Source organism: Oncorhynchus mykiss, chromosome 18 (genome assembly GCF_057628025.1).
Source record: "Oncorhynchus mykiss isolate SJ-2025 chromosome 18, ASM5762802v1, whole genome shotgun sequence".
NCBI lineage: Eukaryota > Metazoa > Chordata > Actinopteri > Salmoniformes > Salmonidae > Oncorhynchus > Oncorhynchus mykiss.
In genome coordinates, this window is record NC_143039.1 from 60,583,921 (window position 1) to 60,607,432 (window position 23,512).

General features: G+C 44.4%; 1 protein-coding gene across 5 annotated transcripts; it reads right to left on the reverse strand.

Annotated features, from left to right (window-relative positions):
* Nucleotides 1-1,347: 1,347 nt before the first annotated feature.
* On the reverse strand, nucleotides 1,348-22,104 carry fbxl2 (F-box and leucine rich repeat protein 2). 5 transcript variants are annotated; one of them, XM_021572443.3, is made up of 14 exons: nucleotides 21,379-22,104; nucleotides 18,707-18,768; nucleotides 17,624-17,678; nucleotides 13,753-13,827; nucleotides 11,912-12,006; nucleotides 11,584-11,748; nucleotides 10,139-10,265; nucleotides 5,539-5,613; nucleotides 4,098-4,225; nucleotides 3,903-3,963; nucleotides 3,760-3,804; nucleotides 3,580-3,636; nucleotides 3,223-3,435; nucleotides 1,348-2,930 (listed from the first exon to the last, which is right to left on the reverse strand). In XM_021572443.3, exons 1-14 carry the CDS (start codon nucleotides 21,406-21,408, stop codon nucleotides 2,823-2,825), a joined length of 1,296 nt encoding a protein of 431 aa, XP_021428118.1. In that variant the 5' UTR covers nucleotides 21,409-22,104; the 3' UTR covers nucleotides 1,348-2,822. The 5 variants fall into 5 exon arrangements, 4 of the variants coding, with proteins under 4 accessions (XP_021428118.1, XP_021428117.1, XP_090065111.1 ...); XM_021572442.3 differs by having other exon boundaries at nucleotides 1,485-2,930; nucleotides 4,098-4,228; XM_090208985.1 differs by having other exon boundaries at nucleotides 2,294-2,930; nucleotides 3,223-3,636; nucleotides 4,098-4,228.
* Nucleotides 22,105-23,512: the final 1,408 nt, after the last annotated feature.

Genomic DNA, 23,512 nt, shown 5'->3' on the forward strand with positions numbered 1-23,512 from the left:
TTGTGGTGGGGTTCATGGTGTTGTGGTGTAGTTGTGGTGGGGTTCAGGGTATTGTGGTATAGTTGTGTAGTTGTGTTGTGGTGTAGTTGTGGTGGGGTTCAAGGTGTTTTGGTATAGTGGTGGCGTTCAGGGTGTTGTGGTGCAGTTGTGGTGGGGTTCAGGGTATTGTGTTATAGTTGTGTAGTTGTGTAGTTGTGTTGTGGTGTAGTTGTGGTGGGGTTCAAGGTGTTGTTGTATAGTGGTGGGGTTCAGGGTGTTGTGGTATAGTTGTGGTGGGGTTCAGAGTGTTGTGGTGGGGTTCAGGGTGTTGTGGTGTAGTTGTGTTGTGGTGGGGTTCAGGGTGTTGTGGTGTAGTTGTGGTGGGGTTCAGGGTGTTGTGGTGTAGTTGTGGTGGGGTTCATGGTGTTGTGGTATAGTTGTGTTGTGGTGGGGTTCAGGGTGTTGTGGTGTAGTTGTGGTGGGGTTCAGGGTGTTGTGGTGTAGTTGTGGTGGGGTTCAGGGTACTGTGGTATAGTTGTGTAGTTGTGGTGGGGTTCAGGGTGTTGTGGTGGTGGGGTTCAAGGTGTTGTGGTATAGTTGTGGTGGGGTTCAGGGTGTTGTGGTATAGTTGTGTTGTGGTGGGCTTCAGGGTGTAGTTGTGTTGTGGTGGGGTTCAGGGTGTTGTGTGGTGGTGTAGTTGTGTTGTGGTGGGGTTCAGGGTATTGTGGTGTAGTTGCGTTGTGGTGGGGTTCATGGTGTTGTGGTGTAGTTGTGGTGGGGTTCAGGGTATTGTGGTATAGTTGTGTAGTTGTGTTGTGGTGTAGTTGTGGTGGGGTTCAAGGTGTTTTGGTATAGTGGTGGCGTTCAGGGTGTTGTGGTGCAGTTGTGGTGGGGTTCAGGGTATTGTGGTATAGTTGTGTAGTTGTGTAGTTGTGTTGTGGTGTAGTTGTGGTGGGGTTCAAGGTGTTGTTGTATAGTGGTGGGGTTCAGGGTGTTGTGGTATAGTTGTGGTGGGGTTCAGAGTGTTGTGGTGGGGTTCAGGGTGTTGTGGTGTAGTTGTGTTGTGGTGGGGTTCAGGGTGTTGTGGTGTAGTTGTGGTGGGGTTCAGGGTGTTGTGGTGTAGTTGTGGTGGGGTTCATGGTGTTGTGGTATAGTTGTGTTGTGGTGGGGTTCAGGGTGTTGTGGTGTAGTTGTGGTGGGGTTCAGGGTGTTGTGGTGTAGTTGTGGTGGGGTTCAGGGTACTGTGGTATAGTTGTGTAGTTGTGGTGGGGTTCAGGGTGTTGTGGTGGTGGGGTTCAAGGTGTTGTGGTATAGTTGTGGTGGGGTTCAGGGTGTTATGGTATAGTTGTGGTGGGGTTCAGGGTATTGTGGTGTAGTTGTGGTAGGGTTCGGGGTATTGTGGTGTAGTTGTTTAGTGGTGGGGTTCAAGGTGTTGTGGTGTAGTTGTGGTGGGGTTCAGGGTATTGTGGTGTAGTTGTGTTGTGGTGGGCTTCAGGGTGTTGTGTGGTGATGTAGTTGTGTTGTGGTGGGGTTCAGGGAGTTTTGGTGTAGTTGTGTTGTGATGGGGCTCAGTGTGTTTGTGGTGTAGTTGTGGTGGGGCTCATGGTGTTTGTGGTGTAGTTGTGGTGGGGCTCAGGGTATTTGTGGTGTAGTTGTGGTGGGGTTCAGGGTGTTTAAGTGTAGTTGTGGTGGGGTTCGGGGTATTGTGGTGTAGTTGTGTTGTGGTGGGGTTCAGGGTGTTGTGGTGTAGTTGTGGTGGGGTTCACTGTGTTGTGGTGTAGTTGTGGTGGGGTTCAGGGTGTTGTGGTGTAGTTGTGGTGGGGTTCAGGTGATTGTGGTGTTGTGGTATAGTGGTGGGGTTCAGGGTATTGTGGTGTAGTTGTGTAGTGGTGGGGTTCAGGGTGTTGTGGTATAGTTGTGGTGGGGTTCAGGGAGTAGTTGTGTTGTGGTGGGGTTCAGGGTATTGTGGTGTAGTTGTGTTGTGGTGGGGTTCAGGGTATTGTGGTGTAGTTGTGGTGTGGTTCAGGGTGTAGTTGTGTTGTGGTGGGGTTCAGGGTGTAGTGGTTTAGTTGTGGTGGGGTTCAGGGTGTTGTGGTATAGTTGTGGTGGGGTTCAGGGTGTTGTGGTATAGTTGTGCAGTTGTGTTGTGGTTCTGGGTGTTGTGGTGTAGTTGTGTAGTGGTGGGGTTCAGTGTATTGTGGTGTAGTTGTGTTGTGGTGGGGTTCAGGGTGTTGTGGTGTAGTTGTGGAGGGGTTCAGGGAGTAGTTGTGTTGTGGTGGGGTTCAAGATGTTGTGGTGGGGTTCAGGGAGCAGTTGTGTTGTGGTGGGGTTCAGGGTGTTGTGGTGTAGTTGTGGAGGGGTTCAGGGAGTAGTTGTGTTGTGGTGGGGTTCAAGATGTTGTGGTGTAGTTGTGGTGGGGTTCAGGGAGCAGTTGTGTTGTGGTGGGGTTCAGGGTATTGTGGTGTAGTTGTGTTGTGGTGGGGTTCAGGGTATTGTGGTGTAGTTTCTAGTGGTGGGGTTCAGGGTGTAGTTGTGTTGTGTTGGGGTTCAGTGTGTTGTGGTGGGGTTCAGGGTGTAGTTGTGTAGTGGCGGGGTTCAGGGTATTGTGGTATAGTTGTGTTGTGGTGTGGTGGGGTGGGGTTCCAGGTATTGTGGTGTAGTTGTGGTGGGGTTTAGGGTGTAGTTGTCTTGTGGTGGGGTTCAGGGTGTAGTTGTGTAGTGGTGGGGTTCAGGGTCTGTCTCATCATCTTGCAGGGATCAGGTGGGTTATTGTTGGGGGGGGGGGGGGGGGGTCACAGCAGTAGGACCTGCAGGCAGAGCTGACCCCCCCTGGCCCTCCACTGTCAGAGGATGATGCAGCAGCGACACAGCCTCTGGCCCCCGCCGTGCACCGAAGGAGGGGGCGTCACCGGGGCAAAGTAGGCGTGGACTTTTATCTCTGGGAGATGAGCCTGTATGGAGACGGAGGAGCAACGTCATCCCCAATGTAGCATACACATCCAACAATATTTCACACTGTTGTATATTCTCCCATGCATTTCATATGACAGCCTGCAACGTTGCAATAAACTATATTGCCGTATATTACAACAGTGTGCAGGTCATTCTATTATTTCTACAGGAGCAACATCAGCCTCAGTAAACTACAACTCCCACCAGGCCATGCAGGAGCTTTGACATTACAGCCACAGTGATGCAGCTTGGGAGATGTAGTGCAGTAAGAGAGTCATGGTGATGACTGACCCGTATGCGTTTGATGCCGGCCCTGGTGACCTGCTGGCAGTCGTAGAGTTCTATCCTTTCCAGACGGTGGCAGTTCTTCAGGTGCTCCAGAGTCACGTCTGTGATCAGAGGGCAGTTATCCAACTCCACCACTGTGAGGCGCTCCTGTCCACACACACTGCTGCTCAGCGCCCTGATACCATCGTCTGTTATCAACTCACAGTGGGAGAGAGACTGGTGGAGAGGATAGACAGTAGAAACTATATTACATACTGTAATGTACACACACGCACATGCACACAAACACACACAGTTTGATAGGGGGTAGTTATGAATGAAGACACACACACACACACACACACACACACCAATAAGTACCAGTGCTTGCAGGCGAGGGCAGTGAATAGCGAGCTGGACTAGTGTGTTGTCAGTCACCTGTGAGAGGAGACAGACTCAATCAAACCCAGATACAGTACATATAATCAGACAGGCTCAATCAATCTCTGATTGAATGCAACTGTAGATTGAGTCTGAGAAAAGAACCCCATGAAATCTTACCAAAATACATTCTTCTAAATCCATTTTTTCCATCTCATGACAATTCTGTTGAAACAAAAGATGCATCTGGTCAGCATTTCAGGGATCGAAACACACAGATCAAGACAGAATAAAAGTGACGAAGGAGACAGAGAAGCACTTACCCTGGCCAGTACAGTAAACCCAGCGTCTGTAACCTGTGAACATCGCGCAGCCTCCAAGATCCTGACACACACACCCAACCATTGGTTATGTATTGGTTATGCATTGGTTATGCATTGGTTTAGTGTATGTATGGGGTGTTTATCAGTAGACCTAATCCACAATTACAAGAAAGGGACACATTTCCCATTTCTTACTTCAGTCCGGGACAGTTGAGACCCAGAGCAGTGAGAGAGGCGTCTGTAATGTTACTGCAGCCAGAGATACACAGGACCTGCAGCTTGTGGCACCCCCGACACAGACTGACCAAGCCATCATCAGTTATCTGCTGTTAACAAACACACATTACGCGTGCATATCTGTCTGTATCTCGGTCTGTCTGTCTGTGTCTCTGTCTGTTTCTGCAATCACTTACAGTGCCTTCAGAAAATATTCACACCCCTCGACTTCCACATTTTGTTGTGTTACAAGGTGGGACTAAAATTGATTTAATTGCTAGACAGCCATTTTCAAGTCTTGCCATAGATTTTCAAGCCGATTTAAGTCAAAACTGTAACTAGGCCAGTCCGGAACATTCAATGTCATCTTGGTAAACAACTCCAGTGTATATTTGGCCTTGTGTTTTAGGTTATTGTCATTTTTATCCCAGTGTCTGCTGGACAGCAGACTGAACCAGGTTTTCCTTTCGCTCTATTCCGTTTATTTCTATTCTAAAAAACTCCCTAGTCCTTGCAGATGACAAGCATACCCATAACATGATGCAGCCACCCCATGCTTGAAAATATGAAGAGTGGTACTCAGCAATGTGTTGTATTTGCCCCAAGCATAACATGTATTCAGAATATAAAGTTAATTTCTTTGCAGTTTTTCTTTAGTGCCTTATTGCAAACAGGATGCATGTTTTGGAATATTTTTATTCTGTACAGGCTTCCTTCTATCAGTAACTACACTGTTATTGATCCATCCTCCGTTTTCTACTATCACTGCCATTAAACTCTGTAGCTGTTTAAAAGTCATCATTGTGCTCATGGTGAAATCCCTGAACGGTTTCCTTCCTCTCCGGCAACGGAGTTAGGAAGGAGGCCTGTATCTTGGTAGTGACTGGGTATATTGATACACCATCCAAAGTGTAATTAACTTCATCATGCTCAAAGAGATTTTCAATGTCTGTTTTTTTCTACCAATAGGTGCCCTTCTTTGCGAGGCAATGGAAAACCTCCCTGGTCTTTGTGGTTGAATCGGTGTTTGAATTTCACTGCTCGTCTGAGGGACCTTACAGATAATTGTATGTGTGGGGTACAGAGATGAGGTAGTCATTCAAAAATGTTAAAACTATTATTGCACACAGTCCATGCAACTTATTATGTGACTTGTTAAGCACATTTTTACTCCGGAATTTATTTAGGCTTGCCATAGTAAAGGGGTTGAATGCTTGACTCAAGACATTTCATCTTGTCATTTTTTAAAACATAATTCCACTTTGACATTATAATCTCAATTGAATTCATTTTAAATAAAAAAAAGTAAAGGGGGTGTTAATCTCCTGCTTATAAATAACACACGTTACACACATGTTCTGTCTTTCAATCCCTACTAATGAATGCACACACTCTCTCCATCTCTTTCTCTCGGTCTTACTGAGCAGGACTGCATGTTGATAGTGGTTAGTTCAGGACAGTGTTTCTGAAGGGGTTTCAGTGCTCCATCCTCCAACTGTAGAGAACACAACACAAAGAAACCAATCACTACTGATAATCAATCAGTGACGACCCGTCATCCCCACCTGTTTTGAGCACCACACTTAAGGAAAACAAATACAGATTCTATATACAGTTGAAGTCGGAAGTTTACCTACACTTAGGTTGGAGTCACTAAAACTTGTTTATCAACCACTCCACACATTTGTTGTTAACAAACTATAGTTTTGGCAAGTCAGTGAGGACGTCTATTGTTTACATACTGATTCTTTCACATATAATTCACTGTATCACAATTCCAGTGGGTCAGAAGTTTACATACACTAAGTTGACTGTGCATTTAAACAGCTTGGAAAATTCCAGAAAATGATGTCATGGCTTTAGAAGCTTCTGATAGGCTAATTGACATCATTTGAGTCAATTGGAGGTTTACATGTGGATGTATATCAGGGCTACCTTCTAACTCAGTGCCTCTTTGCTTGACATCACGCCTGAAGGTACCGCGTTCATCTGTACAAACAATAGTACGCAAGTATGGGACCACGCAACCGGCATACCGTTCAGGAAGGAGACGCGTTCCGTCTCCCAGAGATTAACGTACTTTGGTGCGAAAAGTGCAAATCAATCCCAGAACAACAGCAAAGAACCTTGTGAAGATGCTGGAGGAAACAGGTACAAAGTATCTATATCCACAGTGAAACGAGTCCTATGTCAACATAACCTGAAAGGCCGCTCAGCAAGAAAGAAGCCACTGCTCCAAAACCGCCATAAAAAAGCCAGACTACAGTTTGCCACTGCACATGGGGACAAAGATCGTACTTTTTGGAGAAATGTCCTCTGGTCTGATGAAACACAAATAGCACTGTTTGGCCACAATTACCATCGTTATGTTTGGAGGAAAAAGAGGGAGGCTTGCAAGCCGAAGAACACCATCCCAACCTTGAAGCACGGGGGTGGCAGCATCATGTTGTGGGGTGCTTTGCTTCAGGAGGGACTGGTGCACAAATTAGATGGCATCATGAAGTAGAAAAATGATGTGGATATATTAAAGTAACATCTCAAGACATCAGTTAAAGCTTGGATGCAAATGGGTCTTCCAAATGGACAATGACCCCAAGCATACTTCCAAAGTTGTTGTGAAATGGCTTAAGGACAACAAAGTCAAGGTATTGGAGTGGCCATCACAAAGCCCTGACCTCAATCCTATAGAAAATGTGTGGGCAGAACTGAAAAAGCGTGTGCGAGCAAGGAGGCCTACAAACCTGACTCAGTTACACCAGCTCTGTCAGGAGGAATGGGCCAAAATTCACCCAATTTAGTGTGGGAAGCTTGTGGAAGGCTACCCGAAATGTTTGACCCAAGTTAAACAATTGAAAGGCAATGCTACCAAATACTAATTGAGTGTATGTAAACTTCTGACCCACTGGGAATGTGATGAAAGAAATAAAAGCTGAAATAAATCATTCTCTCTACTATTATTCTGACACTTCACATTCTTAAAATAAAGTGGTGATCCTAAGACAGGGAATTTTTACTTGGAATAAATGTCAGGAATTGTGAAAAACTGAGTTTAAATGTATTTGGCTAAGGTGTAAGTAAACTTCCGACTTTAATGTGTGTGTATATATACACTGCTCAAAAAAATAAAGGGAACACTAAAATAACACATCCTAGAACTGAATTAATGAAATATTCTTATTAAATACTTTTTTCTTTACATAGTTGAATGTGCTGACAACAAAATCACACAAAAATGATCAATGGAAATCAAATTTATCAACCCATGGAGGTCTGGATTTGGAGTCACACTTAAAATTAAAGTGGAAAACCACACTACAGGCTGATCCAACTTTGATGTAATGTCATTAAAACAAGTCAAAATGAGGCTCAGTAGTGTGTGTGGCCTCCACGTGCCTGTATGACCTCCCTACAACGCCTGGGCATGCTCCTGATTAGGTGGCGGATGGTCTCCTGAGGGATCTCCACCCAGACCTGGACTAAAGCATCTGCCAACTCCTGGACAGTCTGTGGTGCAACGTGGCGTTGGTGGATGGAGCGAGACATGATGTCCCAGATGTGCTCAATTGGATTCAGGTCTGGGGAATGGGCGGGCCAGTCCATAGCATCAATGCCTTCCTCTTGCAGGAACTGCTGACACACTCCAGCCACATGAGGTCTAGCATAGTCTTGCATTAGGAGGAACCCAGGGCCAACCGCACCAGCATATGGTCTCACAAGGGGTCTGAGGATCTCATCTCGGTACCTAATGGCAGTCAGGCTACCTCTGGCGAGCACATGGAGGGCTCGCCAGAGAAATGCCACCCCACACCATGACTGACCCACCGCCAAACCGGTCATGCTGGAGGATGTTGCAGGCAGCAGAACGTTCTCCACGGCGTCTCCAGACTCTGTCACGTATGTCACATGAGTTCAGTGTGAACCTGCTTTCATCTGTGAAGAGCACAGGGCGCCAGTGGCGAATTTGCCAATCTTGGTGTTCTCTGGCAAATGCCAAACGTCCTGCACGGTGTTGGGCTGTAAGCACAACCCCCACCTGTGGCCGTCGGGCCCTCATACCACCCTCATGGAGTCTGTTTCTGACCGTTTGAGCAGACTAATGCACATTTGTGGCCTGCTGGAGGTCATTTTGCAGGGCTCTGGTAGTGCTCCTCCTGCTCCTCCTTGCACAAAGGCGGAGGTAGCGGTCCTGTTGCTGGATTGTTGCCCTCCTACGGCCTCCTCCACGTCTCCTGATGTACTGGCCTGTCTCCTGGTAGCGCCTCCATGCTCTGGACACTACGCTGACAGACACAGCAAACCTTCTTGCCACATCTCGCATTGATGTGCCATCCTGGATGAGCTGCACTACCTGAGCCACTTGTGTGGGTTGTAGACTCCGTCTCATGCTACCACTAGAGTGAAAGCACCGCCAACATTCAAAAGTGACCAAAACATCAGCCAGGAAGCATAGGAACTGAGAAGTGGTCAGTGGTCCCCACCTGCAGAACCACTCCTTTATTGTCTTGCTAATTGCCTATAATTTCCACCTGTTGTCTATTCTATTTGCACAACAGCATGTGAAATTTATTGTCAATCAGTGTTGCTTCCTAAGTGGACAGTTTGAGTCTAAGGTTAGAGCTCGAAAATTGTAGCCCCTTGGGTTCTGCTATAGAGTTATATTAGAAGTGCCCATCCAAGAAGGCTCAAAATCATTGGCCACAGATAGAATGACATCAAATCACGTTATATTTACAGTAGCTTTGATTGGACATGTCAACATCTTACTTTCAAAGTCCTAGCTAGCAGTCATCATTAGTTGTCATCAAGTTGACAATCTACTGGCAAATCCTTTTTAATCCTTGTCATATGAAGAGAAATAACGAAGAGAAATTATAGATAAAACGTATCGGTGCTCATAGGCCATTGTACATAAAGATTACACAACAAGTTGGAAATCGCAAATTCAACAATGAGTCATTTGGAAGGAATCAGTGGCTAACTGCAAGCGTTGCAAAGAAAGCACTAACGTAAGCCTGCTATTCAATGGAGTGGCTGTTTTTTTTCCTGAGTTCCCACCATAAATACAGAGAATGACAGACTTTGATGCCAAATTTTATCAACAAAGGACCACTGCGCCAACTTCACAAGATGAGTCCAAAAGACTATTGTATGCTGCTGCATAAATGATGTAATATGCAAGGGAGAAATGTATACTATAGTTGAGAAAGTAAGTACTAAGTGTATGTTGTGTAGTAAGCTGTTAGTAGCCCATGTGCCTCACCCTAATAATTTGGTGTATTTTCACCAACGTGGTATTGTAAACACATCGTTCGTTTACCGGTGTGTGCTTGTTTGGCTAATTATTTTGTACAGCTTTGACAGTGCTACTGATAGTAATGGTGGCACTTGGCTTGCACGTGCAGATTCAGCACACACAACATTCTACAATAGAACTGTGTTATCTGACGTGTCAAATTAAAAGCTTATTTAACGCATCAAATAGTGTTACATGATGTGTATCTTTATTGACACGCAAAGACCCAAACGGTGTTCAATGTACCTCACCCTAATAATTTGGTCTATTTTCACCTCTTAATTTCGCCTACTGTTCTAACTTGGTGGTGCACAAATAGCCTATAACCTGTTTTAGAGAAACGCAATCATTGAACACTGCCTGTTTATATGGCTCTGACTGTAAGAACGGCCCATGTTCTGAATTCTGTCGCTGTACATTTCAAAAGTGCTGAACAAATTGTTATATTTACTATGTCCGTCCTAGCTCTCTCATTAATGTCTTAATCTAAATGACGGATTGCCTCTCATCCTCTTGTCCTCCCCTTATGCCATAGTTTGTACATCTCAATTATCAGTAGAAACCACATTAGTTTAACTAAGTCAGCCATATCAGCTATGCTTTTATATGTAGTGGCTTTGCTGGCATGCATCCCACTTCTTATTTTCTTTTTGCCCCAACCAGATTTACATGCTAAAATCGCTGCTGTAATCAATACAAAGCGTGTGTACTGTATGTGTGTGTGTACCTGTGTGCAGCCGCGTAGGAACAGGGCTCGTAGGTTGTTACAGCCCCGGGCCAGAGCCTCGATGCCATCTCTGGTGATCTGGTCACACCACGACAGGTTCAACATCTCCAACATACGACAGCCATCACTAAAGGGAGACACACATATTCACCAGTGGAGGCTGCTGATTGGAGGACGGCTCATTATAAATGGCTGCAATGGAGTCAATGGAATGGGTAGCAAACGTGGTTTCCATGTGGTTGATACCATTCCATTGATTCCATTCCAGCCAATACTATGAGCAGTCCTCCCCTCAGCAACCTTCACTGATTCACACCCTGTTTTCTATCTACACTGAACAAAAATATAAAGCAACATGTAAAGTGTTGGTCCATGTTTCATGAGCTGAAATAAAAGATCCCAGACATTTTCCATATGCACAAAATGCTTATTTCTCTCCAATTTTGTGCACAAATTTGTTTACATCCCTGATAGTGAGCGTTTCTCCTTTCCAAAGATAATCCATCCACCTGACAAGTGTGGCATATGAAGAAGTTGACCATAACATGATCGTTACACAGGTGCACCTTGTGCTGGGGGCAATAAAAGGCCACTCTAAAATGTGCAGTTTTGTCACACAACGGCACAGATATCTCAAGTTTTGAGGGAGATTGCAATTGGCATGCTGACTGCAGGAATGTCCACCAGAGCTGTTGCAAGAGAATTTGATGTTAATTTCTCTACCATAACCCGCCTCCAATGTAATTTTAGAGAATTTGACAATATGTCCAATCGGCTTCACAACCTCAGACCACTTGTAACCACACCAGCCCAGGACCTTCCACATCCGGCTTCTTCACCTGCGGGGATCGTCTGAGACGAGCCACCCGGACAGCTGATGAAACTAAGGAGAATTTCTGTCTGTAATAAAGCCCTTTTGTGGAGAAAAACAAATTCTGATTGGCTCTGCCTGGCTGCCCAGTAGGTGGGCCTGGCTCCCAAGTGGGTGGGCCAATGCCTTCCCAGGCCCACCCAAGGCTGCGCCCCTGCCCAGTCATGTGAAATTGATAGATTAGGGCCTAATGATTTTATTTCAATTGACTGATTTCCTTATATGAACTGTAACTGAGTAAAATTGTTAATTGTTGGATGTTGCTTTATACTTTTGTTCAGTATATTTGGATGTATTAAACTGCACGTTACTGTTTCAATTGGGATTTATTCACCTGGGACTTACTAGAAAATGATATGGTGACAATGGGTCATTTGTGTTACCTGGTACTAAATGATTCTTGTAGTGATGAATTCCAAAGAAACAAACATGTAATGTATTGGTGATTATTATGCAATTACCATTTTACCCTTACAGTAAATACTGTGTCATTTCTGTACCGTAAAATAAACTGCAACACTTGGCCAGAAGTAGCACAGTATATAGGGAAAAAGGAGCCATTTCAGACACTTACCTGAGAGCTTTGAGGGAGTGGTTGGTAACAGACACACAGGAGGTGAGGTCCAGCTGTTTGAGTTTGCAGCAGAACTTGGAGAGGCTGAGACAGGTGCTGTCTGTGATCTTAGTGCAGCCGTTCAGGTTCAACACCTCAATGCTACGGCAGTTCTGGGAAAACGTCCTGACAGGTGACAAATACCACAGTCATCGTAGGTAATCAAATCATAGAGTCACGGAGAAGTAACTGAATCAGGGAGCTAAATAACATTCCAAGTTGAAAATGTGAACGGAAAGCAACATTGGTTGTACTAAGAGTGTAAGAGGCCCTATGGAGAAGGACTCACTTCATGGATGCGTCCCCCACACTGAGACAACCCCTCAAGCTCAGCTGCCTCAGGAAGCCTCCACATCGCTTGGAGATGTTCTCCACTACTCTACCCTGGAGAGAGAGAGAGAGGAGGAGGAGTCAGTGGTGTGTACTCATGGATGCCAAGGGAACGGACCATTCAATTAAATGTATATATGTACCAGTCAAAAGTTATGACACACCTACTCTTTCAAGGGTTTTTCTTTATTTTTACTATTTTCTACATTGTAGAATAATAGTGAAGACATCAAAACTATGAAATAACACATATGGAATCATGTAGTAACCAAAAAAGTGTGTTTTGTCCTATAATGCATTTGTTTGTATTTTTAAACAGCGCCCCTCTTTCTCAGTGTGTGTAGCCATCTATCTGATGCTGTCAGGTCAAATAGAGTATGACATTGTTGCCACCTGTAGCATTGCGAAGTCAGTGAGCATTTGGCCTCCCTTGATAAAAAAAAAATATTATAATAATAGTCAATCAGCATTGAGCTAAACTGAGTGAGCTCAACTGTGAATGGTCTTGGTGCACCAAAAAAAAGTGTCAAGGGAAGCCAGTTTGGATTTGGCTTCACTCCAATCACATCACATCAAAAGCAGAACGTCATTCAGAGAAAAAAATAGATTTTCCTCTGGTGGCTAGCTAGCTAAAATCGTCCCTTTCCTAAACTAGCCATGGATGGAGATAGGGATTTAGATTTGTGGTTTACCTTAATTATGATCTAATCAAAAATGCATAAATTGCTCCCCTGGTCTGAGAGGATGGAAGTTCAATATGTAGCTATATGTAGAAGGCTAATGTTAACTAGCTAGCCTGGCGCATCGTTGCCCATGAAAGAAAGTTAGGCTAGCGAGCAAGCATTTTAGCCAGGTAGCCTAGGATAACAAAAACTAACAGAGTGTACTGTATGACAGTCATAGACCGTTTCGGCAACATGAAAGAGAGGAGGATGTCATTGGTGTTTCTATACAAGTAGGGTGAGTCGACATGTTTTTCCACACACACACACCCCAGTAACATGGACAGCCACATAATATTTAGCTTACATTGATGGGACTAAATAGTTTATGGGATCTTCTAGTTGTCACTGTATTAGACTAAGCAGAGGTGATTTGATGATGTTGAAGTTGAAATGGTGCTGGAATAGTGGAGGCAGTTCCTGTTTTCTTTGCGACTTGCGGTAACTCTCCATGGTTCTAAATCATTCGTTGTTTAGAAGAGAATGTAGGAAACATTCACTTGCTTGACCATGCTGTATGTAGGTCATGTAACTGTTTGCGACAGACAAAATGACATACGAATCAATAGGTTATATTAAAGAGCAAACAATGCAATTATCACAACACATAGGATGCAATATGGCTTTTTTTCCCTGGCTTAGCTTCCCCTGTGATTTACCCATGCACCGCTACTGGGAAGAGTGGGGAGAATTTTTTACCATTCTTTATTGGTACAATTCAGCTTACACATACACACATTACAAGAGAGATAGAGACAGAGTGAAAGGGAGAGTGAAAGGGGGAGAGAGAGAGAGAGAGAGAGAGAGAGAGAGAGAGAGAGACTGGTGTGACCTACGTGACTCAGAGAGAGGATCAGTGACGTCACCAGACATTCAACAAAGCCTACTGACACAGTACTAAGCCCTGGGCGAGCAGCCCCATAATACTGCTCACACACACACACAATGCTAAATATAATAATATATGCCACTTAGCTGGCACTTTTATCCAAAGTGACTTACAGCACAGTGAGTGCATACACTTTCAGATTGTGTATATGTAGGATCACCTCCCTCACCCTTCACCCTGACCTCTCACCTCTATGTCTGTCTGGAAGTTGAAGAGGTCAATCTTCTGCCAGTTACTACCATCCAAGGCCAGGACATTCCACGCCTGAGATGGGGGAGACAGGAAATAAGAGAGAGCGAGAAAGAGAGAGACATAGAAGAGAGTGATGGTGTTATCAGTCCTACAACACACACCAGGGCTGTTCAGTAGGACAGGTTGGGCCAGAGGGGGTGTGCTATATGGCCAATAACCCACGGCTAAGGGCTGTTCTTATTCACAACGCAACGTGCTATATTGGCCCTATACCACAAACCCCTGAGGTGCCTTATTGCTATTATAAACGGGTTACCAACGTAATTAGAACAGTAAAAATAAATGTTTCGTCATACCCGTGGTATACGGTCTGATATACCACGTCTGTCAGTCAATCAGCATTCAGGGCTCGAACCACCCACTTTATAACTGAAGATCAACGAAGTTAGACAGACAACATCGATGGAGACAACATTATGATGTGACAGACAATAGTTTGGGTATTCGTTATTTTTATTTTTTTTACATGACTGGCCCCACCGGAGTTGGGCAGCACACAGCCAGGCGACATGCCAAATGACCTGCATATTCCTATTTATTATAGCCTAATGACCTACATATTCCTATTTATTATAGCCTAATGACCTACATATTCCTATTTATTATAGCCTAATGACCTGCATATTCCTATTTATTATAGCCTAATGACCTACATATTCCTATTTATTATAGCCTAATGACCTGCATATTCCTATTTATTATAGCCTATTTCAATAAATATGTGGTAAGTAGGAAGATAGACAGCCTACTATTAACATAATGCAAGAACAGATTGTAGACAAAGTGGGGAGTGCCAAAAGCTGTACAAAATGTCAGGTAACACTGCTCTCTCACACGTCTCCAATGTCGAATGATCGTGGGCCTTTTGCAGCAGACACTATGTGTCCGGCTTGTTGTTTTAAAAGCTTCATTTCCCTTTTTCCTCCCTATCCCCATTAGATTAGAATGGGACTTGTTGGCCTAAACATATAGCCTACTCTTTCAAGATTAACCATCGAATGAATTTAGGAGATCAGTAACAGCATTCACAGAAAGTGTTATGTTATTTCGAATGGCCTAAATAAAAACATGTTAAGGTCATAATGAGAGAGAGAGAGAAACAATAAGAGATAATAATCGAATGGGAAGTTAAAACAAACCAGAAGTTTCTGGCCTCCACCTGACCAAAGCTTTAGTTTTTTTCCCCTATTGTGTGCTCCTGGAAAATCAATCCTTGCAAACCAAACAGCCCATAATATAGGCTTATACTAGACTACTACGGGCAATAAAAGTTGCAGTAAACGTTAATTGTATAAGTTAAACTTAGAAACTAACCAGTGCTTAACTTAGACTGAAATTGGTGCTGGTACTGTTTATATTTAGGAGTAGGAGCTCCACAATACTTTTGAGCTAATATTCTAGAAGCAGTAGAACATTTGAGGTGCCGGTACTCAGCTCTGGTGAGCTCCTGCCCAAGTCAAGCACTGAAACTAACATTTCTATTATTGTCTAAGTGTTTATTCATATCCTTGAATTGCGCAACGGGCATTAGCCTACATAAGCTCCCACAGCAGCGCTTTAAAAAGCCGGAACAACAAAATAAATGCATGAAGTGTCAGGGTAGTCTCACAATCAACTTTATTTTGAATAGCTATTTCGAATAGTTCATTTTTTTCACAGCCAACAACAATCACATAAAACATTTGTTTATAACACCTGAATAACGAATGAACCTTATATAAAAACAAACACATATTGAACTTATGCATTTTTGCCAATCGAATAAGCATGCAAAAAAAAAATACACCTATGAAAAGAATAACCCACATTTGATAGGCTACAAATGACAAAATAAATCAAGTAAACAAAATGGACGAAATTAACCAAATAAATAACAGTGTAAAAAAGTAGTATTCAAAGACACACTGGCACAATTAACATAATAGTTTTACTAGGCCCAGGATACAGTTCTAGGCCCAGGATACAGTTCTAGGCCCAGGATACAGTTCTAGGCCCAGGATACAGTTCTAGGCCCAGGATACAGTTCTAGGCCCAGGATACAGTTCTAGGCCCAGGATACAGTTCTAGGCCCAGGATACAGTTCTAGGCCCAGGATACAGTTCTAGGCCCAGGATACAGTTCTAGGCCCAGGATACAGTTCTAGGCCCAGGATACAGTTATTTCTAATAAGATGCATCTGTGAATTGGCTTTTGAAAAGTAAAGAAAAAATACTAAATTCAATGAAGAACCATTCTGGCTTTTTTTATTTTCATCACACCTTACATAAACGTTTCTGAACACAAGCATGTTCACCTTTTCTGGCTTTAATAGACTGTGGAGTTGAGTAACAATAGCCTATTGCCCGCTTCACTGAAAACACGTTCAGATGGAACTCTTGTTGCAGAGGTATTTTCGGGCATCGTTGGCCAAGAGCGCTCCTTATACCCTCTTCACCATGCCAGTGGTTCATCATCTCCTCTGAAGAGAAGACATCTTCAAGTAAGTAGGATGTGAGCTCTGCGCTGTGCGGCTGTTGCACGCTGAGTGTGACTGTTTGCTTCGCACTCCCAAGAAAACTGCCCAGTGATGTTTTCTATGGTGAACAGGTGCACTCGGTCTCTGTTGAAATTGTCCGAAATCACCATTGAAGGGTCTAGTATCCGCCATTGTAAATATGAATTTGTTCTTACCTGACTTGCCCTGTTAAATAAAGGTTTAAACAAAACATTTTAAAAACCACATTAGACCTACGACGTGTGGTTCCAAATCACCATTCAAAAGGTATCGGGTACCACATTTAACCATACGATTGGTTTATATGTATTTAATTGCACACAAGAAAAGACAATATTGGTAAGATGATTTTCACATTGTAATCTAATGATTAGATTCTAATCGGGTGGTTTGTGCATAACACAGAATCTGCCAGACAGATTGTTTACTGCCGTTCTAGGCAACGCCACAACGCGCGCTCCTCCCCGGCCCCGGGGGATGATAAAATATATATCAACCACGTTTGGACCCGCCGACGGAGCAATGTGCCTTTCCAGACATGACCAGTGCTTGACTTGGGATAAGTCGGTCCTGTTTAATAGAGTGAAATCCCTGCTTCACAACGGTGCAGTGCCTGTGGAAAGGCAGCAAAGACATTAATGCTTAGCTATAGTTAATTAGCGAGATTGCCAATTCAAAACAACTTGTAGCAGGTATCTAGTTAGTCTGTTGTCTGTCATTATTTTATACCTGCTGAAATGTCACGTTCTCTCTCCTCTCACAACCGCCACTTGCATTGGCACACACGCGGCGCACACACACACACACACACACACACACACACACACACACACACAGAGGGTCATTCCGATAATGGCTGATATGTAGATTTAAGTGATTGATCATATTTAAAAATGTGCCTTCATGAATTACATTAACAAAAATTATAAAACTAATTTCCATGACCTTACAAACCCTAATTTGACAATTTGGAACAGCACATCATGCGCATTCAGGCTGACTGATTTTCAACCTCAAACAGCCTACTGTCACGCACAGCTTCACAGACTAGCAACAAATAAACGTGAACAAAGCGGAATCAGGAAATGCATGCCCTCTCTCCATTGCAGATCCTGCCTTCATTCCGCTATAATCAACCGTAGTTTGCCTCTGTGTGTGAATCTGGGCAGGCGATAGGCTACAGTACGCAATAGCCCCAAAATTAGAAGTGCCGGTATGGCGCTCTGGATAGGTCCGGCCCAAATTACATTAAGTAGTCATGATACCAGTCAGTCTAAAACCACCAACTGCAATGTCTGTAGGGGTGGGCCTTACCTTGGATACCTGGGCACACCTGCACAATGTGATCACATCAAGATAGGAGAAGATTCTACAGAGAGAGAGAGGGAGAGAGAGAGAGCATTTTTTTTGTTGTACTTAGGGACAGGACAGTGGGGTTAGCATGTAGCCTGGCAGAGGGACTGGTTGTGAATTTAGCAATAGCATGTAGCCTTCCAGAGAGATTGGCCAGTGAATTTAGCAATAGCATGTAGCCTTACAGAGGAATAGGCCAATTGAATTAGCTTGAAGCTATTAGCCAACAGGGGTAAGCCAGTCGGTCAGGTCAAACACACAGAGTTCCTCCTATTCATATCAGTAGTTTCCCCTTAACCCCACATACTCCCACCCTCAGGAAACTAGCACTGTCCATTGTTCCCTCTCATGGACAGAGACAAAGGCGGTGTGTGTGTTTGTGTGGTCAGCGAGGGCATGTTGGGGCATGTATGTCTGACATGTATGTGTCAGGAGTCCAGAAAATAACTGATGCAAGCTCATGTACACACACTCCCACTCAGTGGCTAATGAAGCACCTGACCAATCAGACAAGAGCAGATCGATGGTCTCTCTGATGACTGGCTAATGAACGTGGCGGAGGCCATTGATTGGCTGTCTACTTTAATCACACACACACTCTGGGTTCCATTACACACACACACTGGTATAATGGTGTATGTAGGTGGGTTCTGTCTGTCTGAAGTTCACACAGCTGGAGCTGAGCACTGCAGAATTCCCCACCAACACAGAGGCTATTTATAGCACATACTGTACACACACAAGTTATATTAGCAGGATATGTTAAATGTGTATGTTAGACATTGATCTCAGTTAGATTAGTAGGATTACACACAGCCACTGTAGGACGTTATGATGCATAACTAGCAGACAATATTTTCCAAGGCAACACACACACACACACCACACACACACACACACTTACCCACTCAAGGTTAACCGTCTGCTCAGGGACTCCAGACAATGTCCTTGTTTAATAAATTACCCACACTTTAAGCCCTGGGGCGAGCACTCAGGTGTGTGGGTGTGTGTGTGTGTGTGTGTGTGTGTGTGTGTGTGTCTCACCTGAGCAGAAGCTCCTTGGGAAGCTTCTTGTTAATGGGAGCTTCATCACTGTTGGAGAACACCTGGAGAGAGAGAGACATCCACATCAGAACCACTGTCGCCATGGTAACAAGCACCCGATAGAACACACACACACAGGCCTGCACACACACAACACTAGTGATGAGCGATTAAAGGAAATGTAGGTTATTTTACCTTTTTTAAATAAATTGACTGACAGCGGTTCAATTATTTGAATTCCATTTTGTTCATTTTTTTTCTGTTTCTGTGGAGAAAAATCAGATCAAGCCCGTACTGTGTGATGGAGTAGGGAGTTGTAGTTTCCAACAGGCCAATATTCTACATAGTTTAGCTCTGAAAATGTGGTAATTAACTACAATGACCATAATTGCCCGCTTACTTGTCCGGTCTATGTAGAGCAGATGCAGAGCCCTCGAAAGAGAGAACGCGCAAGAGGGATAGAAAGCCGTTGCTTCGCGAGGTATCTCTACCTGAACATATGATCTAAGTGATTGATAGTTGGTATTCAGTAGTCATAAAAGTATGCCTTATGTACTTTAAAGAATTACTAAAATAGTGATTTTGTCAGACAGCAATGGCAGCAGCTCTATAGAGATGAGATGATGACTTGGAATGAAATAATAAAGTCATCAAAACAAATGTTATTTAAGTTAATAAATGATGGTTAATAAGTGATAAGCAGTAATGGGCAGTCACTACCACCATGGGACTTTATTAATTATTTTATTCTGTGGTGTTACAGCATTCAACCAACAATGCATAGTGCATTTAATGTCAATTTTATTTAGCGAAAAAACGAAATTGAAAACCGTGATTATTTTTAAAATAATCAAACCAAAACCAACCTCAAAAAGAACTAATCGCTCAGCCCTACAAAACACACACACAAAAAAAAACATTTTAGCTATGGAGAGGGAGTAACCTAGACTCAGAGGAACCTTGAGCCTAATGCTTATTTGTACTTGTTGGGCCCCTTTAGAATCCACAGCGCTTTTTTCCTTTCATGACATTTTTAGAATCTGAATGTTCCAGTGTTCCCCAGCTCTATGCTTCCTACAGCTGGCAGAGCAGCATTCCAACCTGGGGAGTTCCTCTCCCAGACCAGTCTCCAGGCACTCCCAGACCTCTGGCTACATACCGGTCGGGAATGTCCAGCAAGAACGGGGAATGCTGCTGGGTCTGTGGGTAATATTTTCCTCAAATTGCAGCTCCTCACACTCAACCATGTAGGCATGGTTTCCAGCCTGGTTCTAAGATGGTTAGGGTTAGTGTGCAGCACAATTGAGAAATCCACTGATGGAAACACACACCGCCACCCTCTCTGCACACACACTCTCACACTCACTCACTCACTAACTCACTCACTCACTCACTCACTCACTCACTAATACCAATATTATTATGCAGAAAAGAGCCTCCTATATGAGAAGGTCAAGTGCTGTCACATCAACCCCAGATGTTTAACGAGGAATCTGTGGTATTTATACATAGTGACACACACATACAGGCCTGGGGAAGCTAAGCCATCAGACAGGAGCAGGTTCATGACATACTGAGGAAATGTCAACACAGCAAGATAACCATTACAGACCACATGCTACCCTACCTACTGTGTTCAGTAAGGCACAATCCCTTCACATAGAAATATATTATGTACAACAGACATAGCCTACCTTTGTTAAGTGGGGAATTATGTTAGCTTTAATCATGACATTTCTGTCTGCAAAATGTTCTGCACCCTCCTGTCTAAACTCAACCAGACTGGTTGGTTGGTTCCCAGTGGGAGGAAGTTGGAGCCTGGTGCCACTGCCTACAAAACATTATGTTGTTGTGACCGTTCTATAGCTTGACCAACCCAAGGATTCTGTTACCGACAGAGAGGTGGGAGACCCTAGGCGCTTCTCTACCTGGCTAAATCATCTCAGCCACAGCCCTATAGCCCAAACCAATCCCCAGCCCTATAGCCCAAACCAATCCCCAGCCCTCTGTCAAGGTCCAGTCCTGGTCCCAGTTCCTGCCCTATACCTCGGCACCAGTCCAATCTAGTCCCGATCTCTCTCCAGCCCACCACCTACCTATACACCATATTGTTTGCTTACACATACATTGTAGTTCTGACTCCAAATCACTCCCAGAGAACTATAATGACTGTAGCTGAGTAAACAATGATTGGGTTGTGATAACAGCTACCCCAGTCCTGTCCTTAGAAAAGCCCCAGCCAGCCCCAACTAGTCTTCTAATACCCAATCCCAGCCCTATCCATCAGCCCAGCCCCAACCATCACCCAACCCTGCCTTTCACCCCAGCCTGTCCCGCAGACTGAGCTCGGTGTTGCCACTGTCAGCTGAGGCGTCTGTCTGGACAATAACAGGATTTCGGATTACCCTTGACCAACAAAGCCTCAGCTCCCTCCAGCATATAAAATTAGAACAGTGCACGGTCCGAAACACGCACGCACGCACGCACGCACACACACACACACACATACATATATACACACACACACACACACACACACACACACACACACACACACACACACACACACACACACACACACACACACACACACGGTGTCACCCTACGGAAAACCTACTACCGTTCATATCCGTTTACATACACACTCTCCGGCCCGTTTCCGCAGCTCTTACCTCGAACCTGCCCTTGGTGATGCCGTTCATATCTGCGGAGGCACGTCGCGGTGTGTTACCGCACACATACAAGTCTGGGGCTAGCGTTGGGTTTGCCGAATACCGTATTGTTTTTGTCGCCTGTGACGGTCGAAGAGGCTGGGCGCTCTCCCCTGTTGGCGACAGTGCTCCTTTTTCGGGGGTGGCTGTGAGGTTTAGTCTGGGGCGGCCTGGAAGAGCAGTAGCCTAGTCTTGGAGCCCGACGGCTCTCCAGTCCGTCTCATCACACTGCCAGCGACCAAAATAACAATAATAACATGGACGAGCTCCTGGTGACCTCACTTCCGCCTCTCAGACGGCTCCCAGACCAAATCAGCTGGCCTCAGTATCCCTCCCTCTTGCTCGAGCGGTTTGAAACGTCAAAAATGTGGAAGAAATTATCAAATATATTTTATCCGTTTATAGATGGAAGAACAACCGTAATTTAACTGTGTATTCTGTTATTCTAGGAGCTGTTGTCGATCGTGGACATGGGAAGGGACCGTGGTGATGACGTCATTTCTGCGGGAAAAGCACGCGTGGCCGACTTGTTTTGATTGCGAGTTCTCTTCGCAGCAGAGATGTTCAGCCACGTAACATCAAAATATCCGCCGGTCCGTTAACGGTGAGGTATGTCGCTGAACATGTCAAACTTGCGCGGTCCGGTTTTGGATCCGAAAACATTGGTATACAGGGACCCCCGAATCTGTTACCAGTGTTGATCACTGATATACTACTCCTTAATCCCTTCCGTCTAATCTCGTTTACACAAAAACACACATTCGAGGGACTTCCATATCATTTAATATCTGATTTTATCCCATCATATGTACATGCATAGTATGCCTAATGTATTTAATCGAATGAGACGTGATGACTTTGGATGAGGAGTGTACAGCAACGGTTATTATAATTGCTATGTCAAACGGTTGAAGGTGGATGTAAGAGGGAGTTGAATATCTCATACAAAAGCATTAAACTTGGTTCTCGGCACTTGTTCCCAAAGCTTCACTAGAGGGAGCACTTACACTGCGACAAACTTTTACTGTGGTCTACTTTCTAAGCACTGTGACATCTTGGGCGGCCTAATAGGCAGCAGTAATTGCACTGTGTGTATTATTCTAGGAGTGACTCCAGCCTACACAAGCACACCAGTCCTTCTGCCTCGTTACAGTCACACCCTCAAACATGGAGGAGGGGTTATCACCATGGATGGACTGATAGGGACTGTGTGTGTGTGTGTGTGTGTGTGTGTGTGTGTGTGTGTGTGTGTGTGTGTGTGTGTGTGTGTGTGTGTGTTCACTGCACGTATACAGGGGTATGCCCCGGTACCCCCTCCACTCTCTCTGCATTTCATGATAATTAAGAATGTCTCAGTAAAAGTCAAATTAATTAACTGAATTCTTTAAATAGAACTCTTCTCCTCCAATCCTGGCCAACCTAGCAGCTTGGTGTAGAATATCTTCTAGTAGTCTGAGTGTATCCTCTCATTTAGAACAAGGACCTTATATTTGATATATTTGCAAATGTGTTGGTTTTTCTTAGAGTATAAATCTAAAGTTTGGAGAGAGGTATTGTGTGGCTTGTTCACACACACACACACATATATGCTCACACACGCACACACAAATACACGCATACACAAACTTGCACTGCCCAGGCTAGAGCCACACCCTGAAATCCCACATCCAATCACCAGGCCTGCTCAGGAGACCTGTAAGGTCAGCAACTCTGCCTGAGTCTCAGACTAATATACATAGCTGTGGTATAGGAACAGTCCTGTATTGGCCCCTGGACACATGCAATATAATTCTCACCCTCCTCTGTCAGATAGCACAGGTGTGAATCATTGTCTCTCTACTCCCTGCTATTTCTCACTCATCTCATTCTCCCTCCCCCTTCTCTCCCTCCCTCTCTCTTTTTGACAAATAACAGGTGTGAATCATTGTCTCTCTCCTCCATGCTACCTCTCACTCATCCCTCTCTTTTCCATCAAACACTTTTTTCTCCATAAATAGCCCAGGTGTGTGTCAGAGGGTCCCCTTCTGAGTGTGGTAAATCTTCTCTCCCACTCCCTCCCTATCTCCCACTTCATCTAACCTCTGACCTCAGAGAA

Bases quoted from the DNA above. Each gene is read 5' to 3' on its own strand.
- fbxl2 (XM_090208985.1), bottom strand. From the start codon at position 21,408: ATGAACGGCATCACCAAGGGCAGGTTCGAG. The intron at 18,769-21,378 runs GTAAGAGCTGCG...CTCTCTCTCCAG, and splicing joins TCACCAAGGGCAGGTTCGAG to GTGTTCTCCAACAGTGATGA. The intron at 3,805-3,902 runs GTAAGTGCTTCT...TTGTTTCAACAG, and splicing joins GGTTTACTGTACTGGCCAGG to AATTGTCATGAGATGGAAAA.